The sequence below is a fragment of the Macrobrachium rosenbergii genome, chromosome 9, assembly GCF_040412425.1.
Source record: "Macrobrachium rosenbergii isolate ZJJX-2024 chromosome 9, ASM4041242v1, whole genome shotgun sequence".
NCBI classification, from domain to species: Eukaryota; Metazoa; Arthropoda; class Malacostraca; order Decapoda; family Palaemonidae; genus Macrobrachium; species Macrobrachium rosenbergii.
The window spans coordinates 37,412,661-37,426,228 of record NC_089749.1 but is presented as its reverse complement, the minus strand read 5'-3'; the positions used below and the strand labels follow the sequence as shown (position 1 = coordinate 37,426,228).

General features: G+C 37.4%; 1 protein-coding gene across 1 annotated transcript in view; it reads right to left on the bottom strand.

Moving 5' to 3' along the window:
• Nucleotides 1–732: 732 nt before the first annotated feature.
• Nucleotides 733–13,568, bottom strand: part of LOC136841694 (uncharacterized) — a 184,701-nt gene continuing 171,865 nt past the window's right edge. The window contains 2 exon segments of the mRNA XM_067108909.1: nucleotides 733–924; nucleotides 10,661–10,793. Of these exon segments, the coding sequence (XP_066965010.1) occupies nucleotides 870–924; nucleotides 10,661–10,793 (188 nt within the window). The 3' untranslated portion in view covers nucleotides 733–869.

The following is a 13,568-nucleotide window of genomic DNA, read 5'->3' as shown; positions in this document are numbered from 1 at the left end:
CTTCAACTATCTGAATGAGAAAGCTTCTCAGGTTGAATCATTAAAATTGTTTGTTAAACTGTAAACCACTTTTATTCTAACAGCTATTTGAACACAGAATTTGAAACTACACAGACTAGAGACTTGTTTACGCTACTTTGGAAGAAGAAGAAGAAGAAGCACTCCGGACTCCGACATGATCTATGGGAATATATTGCTCAGCTCAAATCTGAAACCATCGAAAGCAAATTATAAAATGCCAATGATCAATTGAATTTAACATTGTATGTTTGAAAGACACAACGTGTGCGCGCGCTTGCGTTTCATATTAAAACTTGGAACACTGAGACAGCCTACGTGTGCAACAGCTATTGGAGGGTCGGTCGCAATCTTCTGCTACCGTTTCTCAACCCATTCTGTAGAAATCAAAGACACCCAATAAATTGATTTTCATTTCTAAAACTTGATCAGATAAACTGCATATTCTCTAAGCGGTGCTAATCGATTAATTTTATATTGACATCAAATATCGAAGCACAGGATCCTTTCTGACGACTTTTTTTTTCCTTGATAGTACAACTTTAGTGAATTTACATTGGCACTAAAAATCATACTGCAATCCAAAAATTCCACCTACAACTCAAACCACTGACGGGTCTGTTTCATTCTGGATTTTCATTCACACTCGTTTACACAATCTGCTCCGTTACAGAGAGCATTCTTTCCAACAGGTTCGAACTCAACATTCCATGAGTATTTTCTAAATTGCTTTGGTATAACTATCATTACTGCATTTCCCGCAATTGCTGGAGAGTGAGCTTGAAATCTCATTTCGACAAGTTGGTCCTACACAACAGTCGGTCCACAGGTCTCCTCCACTCGATGTTTATTCAACTCATTTTTTCCATTTTATCCAAGTCGTCGCAAGATTTGGACTTGGAAGCCCTGAAAAGAAAGACAAATGTCCAGATAAATACGTTGCACAGAGAACACGGATGAGAAACTGTAATATATATTACTTTATTGTTACAGCCAAAATAAAGAGAGATAATAGCTACACAAAATGTAAGCTCTTCTGACGTACAGACCTGGAATTGAATTCCACTGTCATATGTGAATATGAAAGTTTTAATATGAACTGTTAGTATCACTAAAACTTATTTCCTTGTTTAGGTATGTTCTATCAAATGCTATGAAAACAACAAGAACTTTTATTTGTTCACTAGCACATACTGTATATATCTCTAAAGGAAAGCAAACTATCTCATGAATGAAAAGTTCAATCAAGTTGACTACTCATCTGTAAAAAAAATGTCAAACTCGTAATAAAGTTTTCACAAATCAATGAATCAATGATCCTCAAAACTTCTCTTCCTTTCTGCCTCAACAATCACATTTATATTCTTGCAACATACTACTGCATTGCTAAGTTTTGGAAGAACTGGAAGAACTATGATAACCAGCACATGCGTTGAAATTTAAGAGCTAGAATCTATTTTCAAACATTTTGTGTTGTCTATCTCAAGGGTCAGTTAATAAACCCAGCTTTCACCTACTTTTTTAAATACACCTGTTTATTTATTTGCAAGAATACTCCATAGTGATACTAGTAATTTAGCACACTAACTGAAGAATGATAAAGTGTATGGTGTGGGCAGTAGTGCACTTAACTCTTTCCCTATTTCCAAAATTTCCCTCAGATACTGATGGTTGTTCCTCACATTTGTCCTAGTCTTTTCCACAGATCTCCACAGTTGATGTGCATACAAACTGCAGCATCATTAGCAATTTCCACTGCCGTTCTTCTTTGAAGATTTATTCTTAGTTTCACTTAGATTTCTTTTGTATACCATTAAATGACCAACTTGAAAGCATCTGGGGTAAGGACAGAAAGAAGTAATGGTTCAATGTTTCAAAAACAAACTTACTCATCACTTTGCATAAATTTCAGCTAGTATATGAAAACTAGGAAATTCCTTATTTCTCTAGTATATGAAAATTGGGAAATTCCTTATTTCTCAATGTCAGAAGAGTTGGTAGTGCCATAACATGACTCTAGCTGCCTATAGCCATGGTATGGTACTAGGCTGACTATGCCCTATTCTGAGAAAGCCCTCAAACATAAGGCATGTGGAACCTAAGATGAAGTTATCCCATACACTGGGAGGCCAACTGTTCAGTGCTCTTAACACAGTATCACTGAATCACAAGGATGTACTTGTCAGATTATCCCATGTTAGTGCTAAATCAAAGTTTGCCCTTCCCAATAAAGTCCAGTGCTCCATGCTACTAATGGTATCGAGTCAATGGCTGTCGTATTTAGGTAAGATCACTGACCAGTGCTCAATGCAATACTGAATCACATACCCTAAAAGGTAAATCCAACACTTCATGCTCTTGACACCTTGATCGCCTTGTATAGGATTACGGCGTCAATAACCTACATGTTGTGACGCCAGTTTTAATAGCCACAAATCAATCAATGTATAGGATTACTGTCAGGTAAAGAAGCCATTTCAACACCTGGAAATCGTTCCTGGGTTTAATTCCAAAATCTTGCACATTCACATTCTTGGTGTACATGGCATAAATTTTTCCACATTCAGCAAAATATTCTAGTCTCATAAATATGGAAAGTATCATAGCTGGGACTGCGTTTCACTTCTTATGTCAATATAGAGAGCTGTTTTGGATTCAACCAACTGGAACTACTGTATTGGACCTCACCATTAACAATGTTGAGGTAATTTTAACAGCTGGATTTCGTTCCTGGGTTTGATTTTAAGTCTTGCATTTGCACATTTCTCTCCATTCAATGACAAAAAGTTTTCCATTTTCACTGACATTCTGGACTGGTAAATGTGAAAAAATATCATAGCTGGTACTGTGGTTCATATTTGAGGACAGTGGGAGCTATGGTGGAATTGTCAGCCAACTGGATATACTTGGAGCTAAGGGATTTCAATGTAAAATTCATTTTGATAACTCAAGGGCAGAACTTTCCTTCAGAACTGGCCCATGAATTCCAAGGGCTGGCAGGTCATGTGGATAGGACTTTGTATTCCATCTAGTTTGTCACCAAAACCACTAATGCTTTCAGATACTATTTAACTACTCAATATCACAGTTTCCACTGACGGTCTCTGGTCCCACAACAATAGGACATTTTTTCACTGAGTGCCATGTGGCATTTTGTACTAGCATGACAGTAATAGTAGGAGAAAGGCCGACACACATTCCAGGCTAAAAATTACGATGGGTATGGAATGGACATTATCTATAAATGTAAAACTCACTCTCTAATCTATAATAACGAGGGAAATATAGCTACTAAATTCAACCTTGACAAAACCACCAGTGTTGATGATTAATAATGAGCGTACTACTGAACCTAGAGTCTTCAAGACTACTTTCATCAAGTTAAAAAAGGAGAGACCACACCGATTTGGGAAGTGATAATATTTACATTTCTGAATAAAAGAACTTGAATTTGCTGTAGCAAATTCAAAACAATCATTCTGCATGCCATAACCAGAAATGATCCAGAAAATTTAAAAAATAAATGATTCATTTTAACCGTAAGTATAATATTTTCAAATAACACTACTTTCCAAGTGTCTGGTGACTACTGTGAATACCGCCCTTACTACAACCTAGAAAAAACAAACTGTCGGTACCAAACAACCTGCCTGCTGCATTACCATAATCTGGGTAAAATAATGGGAAAAAAGGTTTATTTAATACTTACTTGGTATCTGAAACACAACTACAATTTTCCAGAGCAGTGTCTCTTAGGAAAACGTGTTGGCTTCAGATGAAATATGTTCTACTACAGATAAGTACTTATATATTTTGTATCCTAACTATATAAAGCCTTCGCATTAAAGTAATAACACGACAACCATCTGTTTTGATCTAAAAAATGTCTTGAAACCACATGAAGGCATTTTTAAAAGCCTTTAAGACCATGAATATGAGGAAAGGTACCACTCTTTCTTGAAGATTTTTTGATGAATAGATGACTCCAGGTACGAACAAGATCAACATTACTAAATAAGAAACATCTAGAGAATGGATTTCCCTAGCTTAGCAGCCTAGGGATCACTCTCTTTGCATTTGTCATAAATAGCACTACAAAGTCCATTCTCGAACCTTTACATATAATAATACTATTGACCTTTATGTTTAGCTGCTTCATGAATGACAAAGAATGACAGAAGCTCTGCTCGATTTTAATAATAAAAACAAAAATAGTTGTCCGTTTTTGCTAGGCAAGAGGCATCTACCACAACCAGAACTTAACCGCATAAATGGAAGAGCTAATTGTGTCACTGAGATCAGAATCCTTAGGTTAATATTTGGGTTTTAACACATCTAATTTAAATTTTATATGTATGATCGCAAACAACTGCTAAGTTATATAGAACATTAATTTTGCCAATCTCATTTATGGAAGAGAGGTATTTGTGTCTGCTTCCCTTATGGAATCCATAATGCTGGAATCCTGGTAGCCATGCAGGTATCCAAATCTCCTTTCTCGAGTATGTTGCTGATGTAGGCAAAATCCCTTTTGAACTCCTTTTCCAGACTTCCCTGGCACAAAGCTGGATAGGGCTCCAGTGGCTCCTAGACTTTCTCGCTAATTTTTCAGTTAAGAAAGAAGTGTTTTTCTACAATCTACAAAAGCCACAGGCATTTAATTACTGGGAAAAATATATGGCATAAATGCTGTAAAAATACTCCATAATTCCATCTTGGTAAATAGCAGAAGCAAAAGATGAAAATTTTCATGCAGAAATGATAGACATGTCAATAAGAAGTAATGTATATTGCTATCTGTCTCGCCACAACACCTGCAGTGCTGATTGCAAACAACCACTAAGGTTATACAAGGCTTTATTCTTGCCAAGGTCACCTATGGGAGAAAGGCACGTATGTCTGCCTCCCTCACAGAGTCAAAACAAACTACAATCCATAATACTGAAATCTCGGTAGCCACGGGAGTATTCAAATCATCTTTTCATGAAAGTATGCTATGTTGGTGAATACATGCGAGATCACTCTTAATGTTAATTTACCGACTTTCCTGGCTCAAAATTGAATGGGGTTCCAGAGGTTCCAAGATTCTTAACTAATTTTGCAGTCAATATGGTGTCATTTTCTTTATATTCTATAGAGGCCAGATTTGCCTGCCACGACTATTTTATTCAAGGGAAAAGTATATAATGTAAATGTCTTTTAAATGCTACATTCATACATTCGTATTTAGCAGAAATAAAATAACATGAAAGCTTTAACACAGCACCGACTGAAATGTCAAGAAGTAGTAATGAGTTTTATTGTTTTTATTTTCTTAAACGCGAGTCAAGCACGGGGACGTTGCACATATATACATTAGCTACTCTTAACTTAGTGCTAGCATTCGATTTGGGGCTGTTTTTCCTGACGATAAATACAGCAGTTCTTTAAAAAGGACATTCAATATTGATAGCTGAACTGCATGTCAACAATAGAAGTGAAAAAACTTACCATGACAGACCTCATAATTCCTCCAACCAAAGAGCAACACAATCCCCATGAATATTAACAACATGCATCTGCTGACAATAGAAATCTCGGTGAGGATATTTCTATTAAGCCATTGTGGCTGTGGCAACGAAGTCAATTTTTGTTGGGTACCAGCACACATCAGTATGTGAATATGTGCATGTGCAGGCAACTGGCAAACATCATGGCAACATAAAACATGTTACGAAAGATTCCCTTGCCATTTAGGGATACCTTCCCAAACTTAAGACATTTCAGCAAGTTTGGCAATTCCGGCTGGAGAGCCTGATTGGTAGTAACCAGATGATTCTTGAAATTACCAAATCAGACTCGCCATGGACTCACAGTGAAGGAAAACTGCCCTTGTAGTAAAAGAATTAATTGAATAAACAAACTTAATTCATGGTTTTATTAGTTGAGCAACCTCACTAGTTCACTTGCCTTGGGGCTTAAGTAGCAGTTTCCTCCCTTAATGATCAGACGAGGTAACCAGCCTCTCTTCAGGGTTCTCACAAAGGATGTACAGTAGTATATTAATCAAGCAGAATATTTATACTTCTTGAGGGTTCTGGTTTTCCTCAGATAATTATATTTCTAGTTTTTTTTTTTAAATACTTCAACAAAGTACATGATTACAGCACTTTAAGGTGGGACATTTTTCTTAAAATATGCGTGGATTGAGTGAAGGCTTCTCCGAAATTCAATATTTTACTCCCTATACAGTGTTATTTGTTTTAATCATGAAACGCATGGCCACAAACAAATCACAAGCATTGTTGACCGTAATGGTGTGATGCCAGGCTGGATAAACAAATCAATAAGCCAATCACTCAGCGAATTAACTTATTAAATATGGAAGAATTTCTCTATCTTTCCAATATTACATTATTCAATGGAAACTGAGACCATATAAAATCAGTTTAGAGAAGTTCATGCATCACCTACAATATTATATAATATTATATATATATATATATATATATATATATATATATATATATATATATATATATATATATATATATTTATATGTCTGTATGTATACACATATATATATATATTTATATAATTTATTTATATAATTTTATGTAATTATTTAATCGTTTAGAGAGAGAGAGAGAGAGAGAGAGAGATGTACGTAGAGTAAGAGGACTTGTGGGAACAGCTCAGCTGCAAAGACCAAGGCAGAGGCAGCACAGGACAATAATCCTGACGAGGTGCATCCTCTTACCGCCAGGGGCCAGAGCAAGGTCTCTTCTCTAACGTACTGTATGATGTGGCCGAATCTCCTCACGGCCATCCATCCCGACCCTCCAACAGCCAAAACAGACTCTTCTTGCCTGATATCAACTTACATAATGCAGCACTCTCTGTCAAAGAGCAATAACATCACCCTCGGCTTTTGATCATCATGACCAATCATTCCCAACAACTCCAAACCACACTTACAAAACAAAAATACAATAGATGTCAATTTCACTTCAAACTCTTTTCACTTTTATATTTTCGTCACACGTCTACCTCCATTGCAGCAATAGCTGTCTGAAAATGATCAATTGTTCACTTCATTTCTGGTAACAACATCACATATCCTTTCCCAACCATATATATAGTGATTGAGGTCTCCCTCCGAGCACTGGGAGGGAGGGAGGAGGGAGGGAGAGAGAGGGAGGGCGCTCTTAACCACGATTTCCATCCTCCTCCTATAAACATGACCGGTGATTCGAACAAGACTTTGTTGCTGCAAAACAGTTTACTCAATGTGCAAAATAGACCCTGATTTGCTAAGACACACACGTATACATATATGCATACTTATTTAAATGCATACATAAACACACACATTATATATATGTGTGTGTGCGTGTATGTATGTGTTTGTGTTTACACAGAGAGAGAGAGAGAGAGAGAGAGAGAGAGAGAGAGAGAGAGAGAGAGAGAGAGAGAGAGAGAGAGAGAGAGAGAAACTTGCTGCAATATTATAACTAATAAACATTAGGAATAGATTTACCAGGTCTATTGCGTTTCTTTCCATTTTGTTTGTAGTGAATCGACACGAAGCGTTTGATACTTCCCGACTTATTTAGTGTAAACGATCTCGAATTCTCCTGAAGACACATTAGCTGTTCGCCTGCTATCAGAATTTTTCCCATGTTCTGATCTTGTTGCAGCAGCTTGAAGTTTTAATCCTTGCACGCGTGATCTTGTCAAACACGAGACCAACCAAGTGAACAAATTTCGATCCTAAAAGGTGATAGTGGAGAGGTACCGTCTCCCAAGATGTTGCTGTCTTAGAGGCGAGCTGTTGAACACAGAGCAGAAAAGAGGCAGGACTCAACGATGCAATATCATAAGGGGCTAATTAAGATATTGAAGAATGGAAATACACCATTGCTGGCACGACTCCAAGTAAAATGTGAGGGACAGTGGGAAAAATTGTGAAAGAGAGGCTTGCTGAGGTCTATCTGGAACAGGAAAAAGTTCCCGAGGAATGGGTGATAGGAAAACATTTTTGTATATAGTAAAGGGGACAGATTTTCGGGGGCATAACATCATTTCGTAAGGAATTTAACCTGTCCGATAGGACTTTGATTGCGAAAGTTAGGAAAAGGAAAGTGGGATTGATAAGAGAACAGTCTGGGTGTAAACGAAGAAGTGTTCACACCAATTTTTTTTTTATTATCGTTATCTGCAAGGGGGAAAAGCTGTATGTGACATATATGGACCGGCTAAAATCTTATAACAACTGACTGAGGGGTACTGGGGGAAAGATGTGTTGCGGCTTCATAGCAGAGACGATAATCTGCTGAGTGATACAATCTTTCATGACGAAAGCAAGGTGTCTTTTAGAACCTGAAGATGGGAAAGTGATTGGTTTATATACAAGTGGGTTTAGCTCCAAGGCATCACGTCTTCGTAAATGTCGAATATATTTATGGATGGGGAGACGCGAGAAGCCAGAGATAGGACATGAGATATTAGCACAAACTTATGAAACTGTAAAAAGGGGTCATGAATGGAATGCGGAATGATTTTGCGGAGAATACATAACTTATCAGAGGACGCTGAAAAGAACACTCATAAACCAGCGAAGGTTTGAAATTGCATGGGGGGAAAACTGAAAGCAAATTATTCAATGCTAACAACAATAAGGTTATAAGGAAAACTGAACACTAAGATGGCGGAGCAATGAATGGTAACATGGCTGATGAAATAAGAAGCAGCTGATTTCTACAAGTATAAGAGATGCAGGTAGGATGAGAGAAGAGATGAGCTACAGAACAGGTGAAGAAAAAAGGAAAGTAGCAGCATTTATGCAATATATTTGGAACAAAAATGGAAGCATGTGGAAGGCAAAATTGGAATGAATTAAAGTTATGTCGAGCCATCTCTCCTTTATGGACGCCGAAACTGGAAGCAGACAAAATGTGGAAGTTGACTGCAAATGAGTGACAAACATCGAAGCTTTCCTAATGAATTATGCGCAGAGTATAAGATGCATAAGAAGAACCGAAAGGGTAAGAAATGTGGGGATACACAGGAGTGGCAAAAAAAGATAGCGCAGTATGCTTCGAGATGGTTTGGTATCGAGGAAAGAATGAAGAATTAGAAGTTGGTGAATGTATAATTAGGCGTCACGTGGGAGGAGGAGAGAGAGACCTACAGAGCACAAGCGGAAGGGGTATTAAGAAAGCCCTTAAAAAATAGCAAGCGTGGGAATGCACGAATCATGGAGTAAGTGTAGGAAGTGAGCGTGTTGCCAATGAGCCCAAATGTGTAGGGGCAGGAAGCTGCTAATGCTGTGGACACTTTCTCGGCACGGGGAGTTTAAGCATGAATGTGACACAGACCTTTGCATTGCTTATCTTTGGAGCTAACGCTAACAGGAAAACACTACAGAGTAATGTGTACCTTTTTCGAAAATGGTAAACATGTCAAATCTCCACTTCTTTGTCTGAATTGGAGTTCTGTGGGACAGACTATCCAATTCCCCAATTCATGGTGGTGGTATGGTGGGATTTCCACCACACAAGCCTTTGGAACCAGGCGAAAAATATGTGAAAAAGCCTTTTCCGTATATGTGTGTGTGTGTGTGTGTTTGAGTGCGCGATCAAGCATATATGTATATGTGTGGACATCACAGATCACTTGATGTTTAATTCAAAAAAAAAAAAACTTCGACTGGTTTCGTCTACTGAAACTTCAAAGGAAGTGGTCCAGGGCCTCTAAGAGACTTACAATGTGTTTAAAGGTGACGCATATTACGAAAAACCAACAAACTGAACACTGAACAAGGCCGAACACAAGAAATTCATACATAGCATAAAACAAATATTTCTTAAATAAATGAAAACTAATTTGAGTAGTATTCCATAGAGCATGAGGCGTGGGAGACGGACCGATAAAATTAACTAACTTTCGAGCTCGCAATCTCCAAAAGATAAATGAGGACCCCGCCACTCGTTACATCGTTGATGAAGTTGAGTGATGTGGCCCACAGCAAAGCTCTCTTCATGAGCAGTGCTCTATCCACAAGTTATCTCTCTTCATGAGCAGTGCTCTATCCACAAGTTATTCCAAACTTGAAAAATACTTAGTAAGTCAAAAATGAACATGACTCAACAATTTCAACAACAATAGCTGTAGCATTCCGACATTTTTTCTTGAGTTAACTTTCGTTTCTGTACTTGGCACGCTAACACTGTCCTTGTACTTGTACTGCATTTGAAGGAAACCTGTTTCAGGCAGTGCATAAAATGACCATACAAAACTTCTTACTGATTAATACAGTCCGCATTACAATACCCCTTTCAGCTCTCTTGCCTACAAAATTCGATCACTAATTAACTTAGATGACTTCAACCAGTTTCGGAACATCTAAGTTCTCAAGGTTCTTAAGCATACTGTTGAAGGAACACTTGATATGACCATGTCAATTGGTAAAAAGTGACAAAGTTTTTAATGTAAGTGTATAATTGAAGGACGGCTCACTACCTTTGCTGATGTTCCCTAAAAGCACGACAAAGGTTTGTTGACTAAGAGAACGAATCTCCGGAGATGAGGACTACGTGTCTCGCATACTTTCACCACATACTGTACACTACATCTCAAGGGCTCCTCCCCCACAACCTACCTGTTGGCTGAAGTAGTCCGCCGTCCAACTTGCATGATGACCTTGCCAGCTCTGATGGACTTGAAAACCGCAATTGCCTCGGCATGACTCAAGCCCGACAAACTCTCGCCGTTCACCGCCAGGATTTCATCGCCTGTGAAGGAGCAAAACACATGACAACAACTTCGTCAATATCTTTAATCAAGTTTGTTCCATACAAACGACACACCTAACAGGCGAGTAAATCAGGATTAGAGCAGTAATCAATATAAACAAGGACAAATGTACCTTAATGCTGAGTTTTTGGTTATCAATAACAAAGTAAAAAGTTTCTTCTATAATGTGTAAAATGTTTAAATTTCAAATAATTGAGAACTAGGGAACACTACGATTATAATTACGGAAACTTTGAAAAATCTACATCATCAATCAACAAGCTTGAAAGAGCTCCCACTCGCATCAAAGCCGTTAAGTCCCATATCACGAAATACGAACGAAAAACACAAACGCATTCTCGGATATCAAGGACCTTCCTTTCCAAAACGTCTTTCACTCATCTCAGCACACTCTTTTACATCTCCCTTTCCTCCTTCCCATTCATACTTCTGTTACACTCTTTTCGCTCTTCAACCACTGCCTGCCCATTCTTTCCACTTGTTTTAACTACCTCAAAATTATCTGACCCCTCCTCACACGTTTGCCAACCTCTTCATTTCTTTTAGAAGGTATGTCCAGCTTTCATCCCCTATCAATTCTTCTCATGGTGCTTATGCTACACAAACATTTCCTTTTATTCGCGTTCAATATTCGCACTCCACTTCCATAAAGGATGGTTGGTTCAACAATGCCTCTTATCTGTCCCCACCTAGGCATTTCATGTCTCTTCCAGATCTGCAAACACCCTGACCTTTCTTGCTTCACCTATTCTGTGACTCACCTTTCTCTCATCCTACGATTATCTATAATACTCCTGAATACTTATACAAAAGAAGTTTTTAATATAAATATATATATATATATATATATATATATATATATATATATATATATATATATATATATATATAAAACTGACACATGCTGGCGCATAAGCGTTTAACAATTACATTTCCCTTTGGATGTAAGTTATTCCCAAGGTATAGTGAATTCTATATTAAACGGTATTCGAGGCCTCATATTTGTGAATATAAAGAAGCACACATGTATGTGGTAAAAAAATTATGTATGTATATCATATATTTTATATATATACATATATGTATATATATATATAATATATATATATGTATATATATATATATATATATATATATATATATATATATATATATATATATATATATATATATATATATATATAGGCTAGACCTTGTATGCATTTATGCAAGCATGTAGAACTGGCAAAATATTATACAAGAGTGCCCAAAGTAAAAGTAACTATAATGGCCCAGTACATTTTTAACAATCTAATGTGGCTTAATAAACACTACTGGATTCCACGTGAAAGTTTTGTTTCGTATAAAATATTTAGTATTTTTCAACACCATTTATAGCATTCCAGTGCCTGATGCACTGCATTGCAGAGATATTCTCGATATGAATAGGTACTTAAAAAAATTAGTATCTCTCAATTTTTACAATTCAGGTTCCTTGTAGAGTTTCCTGTGTGGACCATTTTGTAACTGATTTGGTATGGCTGGTACAATGAAATATGGGGCTGCAAACAACATAATGTTGCTGCTTCTCACACCACATACGAAGGCGTGACTGCTATTATTTTCAATATCTGCCTCCAACGGGAGTAAAAAGTTTGGCTGCTGTAGGGAAAAAAGCTCATTTGCCATTTGGGAGGTATATACTGCCACCATACGGTTACACAACACTTAACTAGGCGGTCTTAAGCTGTAGGACACCGTGTTTGTATCGTAAGCTATGGCATTTCCTGGGGTAGCAATGTCCAGGTTGAAATGCTCACTTTAACCAAGGTAGCAGCTCTTCATAAAACGACTGACCTGCCATTAGGGAACATCCTCCCACCACAGCACAGGGTTCATGCCTGCCTAGGGACATGGGGCTTTTGTATCCCAAGCCTTTATGACCTTCTCCGACAAGATCTTGTGGTGCCACTTACAATCACTATACTAGTCGTCAGTTTCAACTGACCTATCAGAATTATAAGCGAAAAGTGATTAAATTCTGCATCTTTAAATGTGGATGGATGTGGTACAGAAAAGAAGAAATGTATGATAGTTTATTTGATAAAAGAGAGACAGTTATGGTATGCAAGAACTAGAATGAGCAAGGGTAATTACACCATGTGCTCAGGAAGATTGGGGACAGATGAGAGCATCAATGGGCTAGTCCAAGAAGAGTAAAGATATAGGGAAGTATGACAAGTGAAAGTGTGACAAAAAAATTAGAGATGGTGTTTTTGAGTTTGAATCTTTGTCTAGCATAATGTGCACTATTAAAAAGAGGTTGTGCTGGGAGAATCAAGCGCACAGTAGGTGACCGAGAAAGACTGGCAGAGTTGTTAATGGGGGACGATCCTAAAGTAAACTACAATGTAGTGAGTCTTGGCAAAGTGTTATGTCTTGACAATTCAGTAGTACTTGTGGAAGTATGTATGGAAAGAAGCTTCAATGCTGGAAATATGTTGTTTTCAAAGATTGCTGAGAGATCAATTCTAGAATGAGATAATGGTGAGGAAAAGTCCGGTAAACTATGTGTCAGTACAGAGTAGATAGAAGACGACGAATTGTAGCAGTAAAAAGCAGCTAAGAATATATTATATCATTATCTGGTTGAAGCAAAAGGAAAAACAGAAGTTTTAGGTGGAAAGGAAGGGTTGAAAATATAACAAAAAAAGAGGAAATAACAAATGGATGAAAATTAAGTTATGGAAAGAGAATATACAGAGTACAGAAAT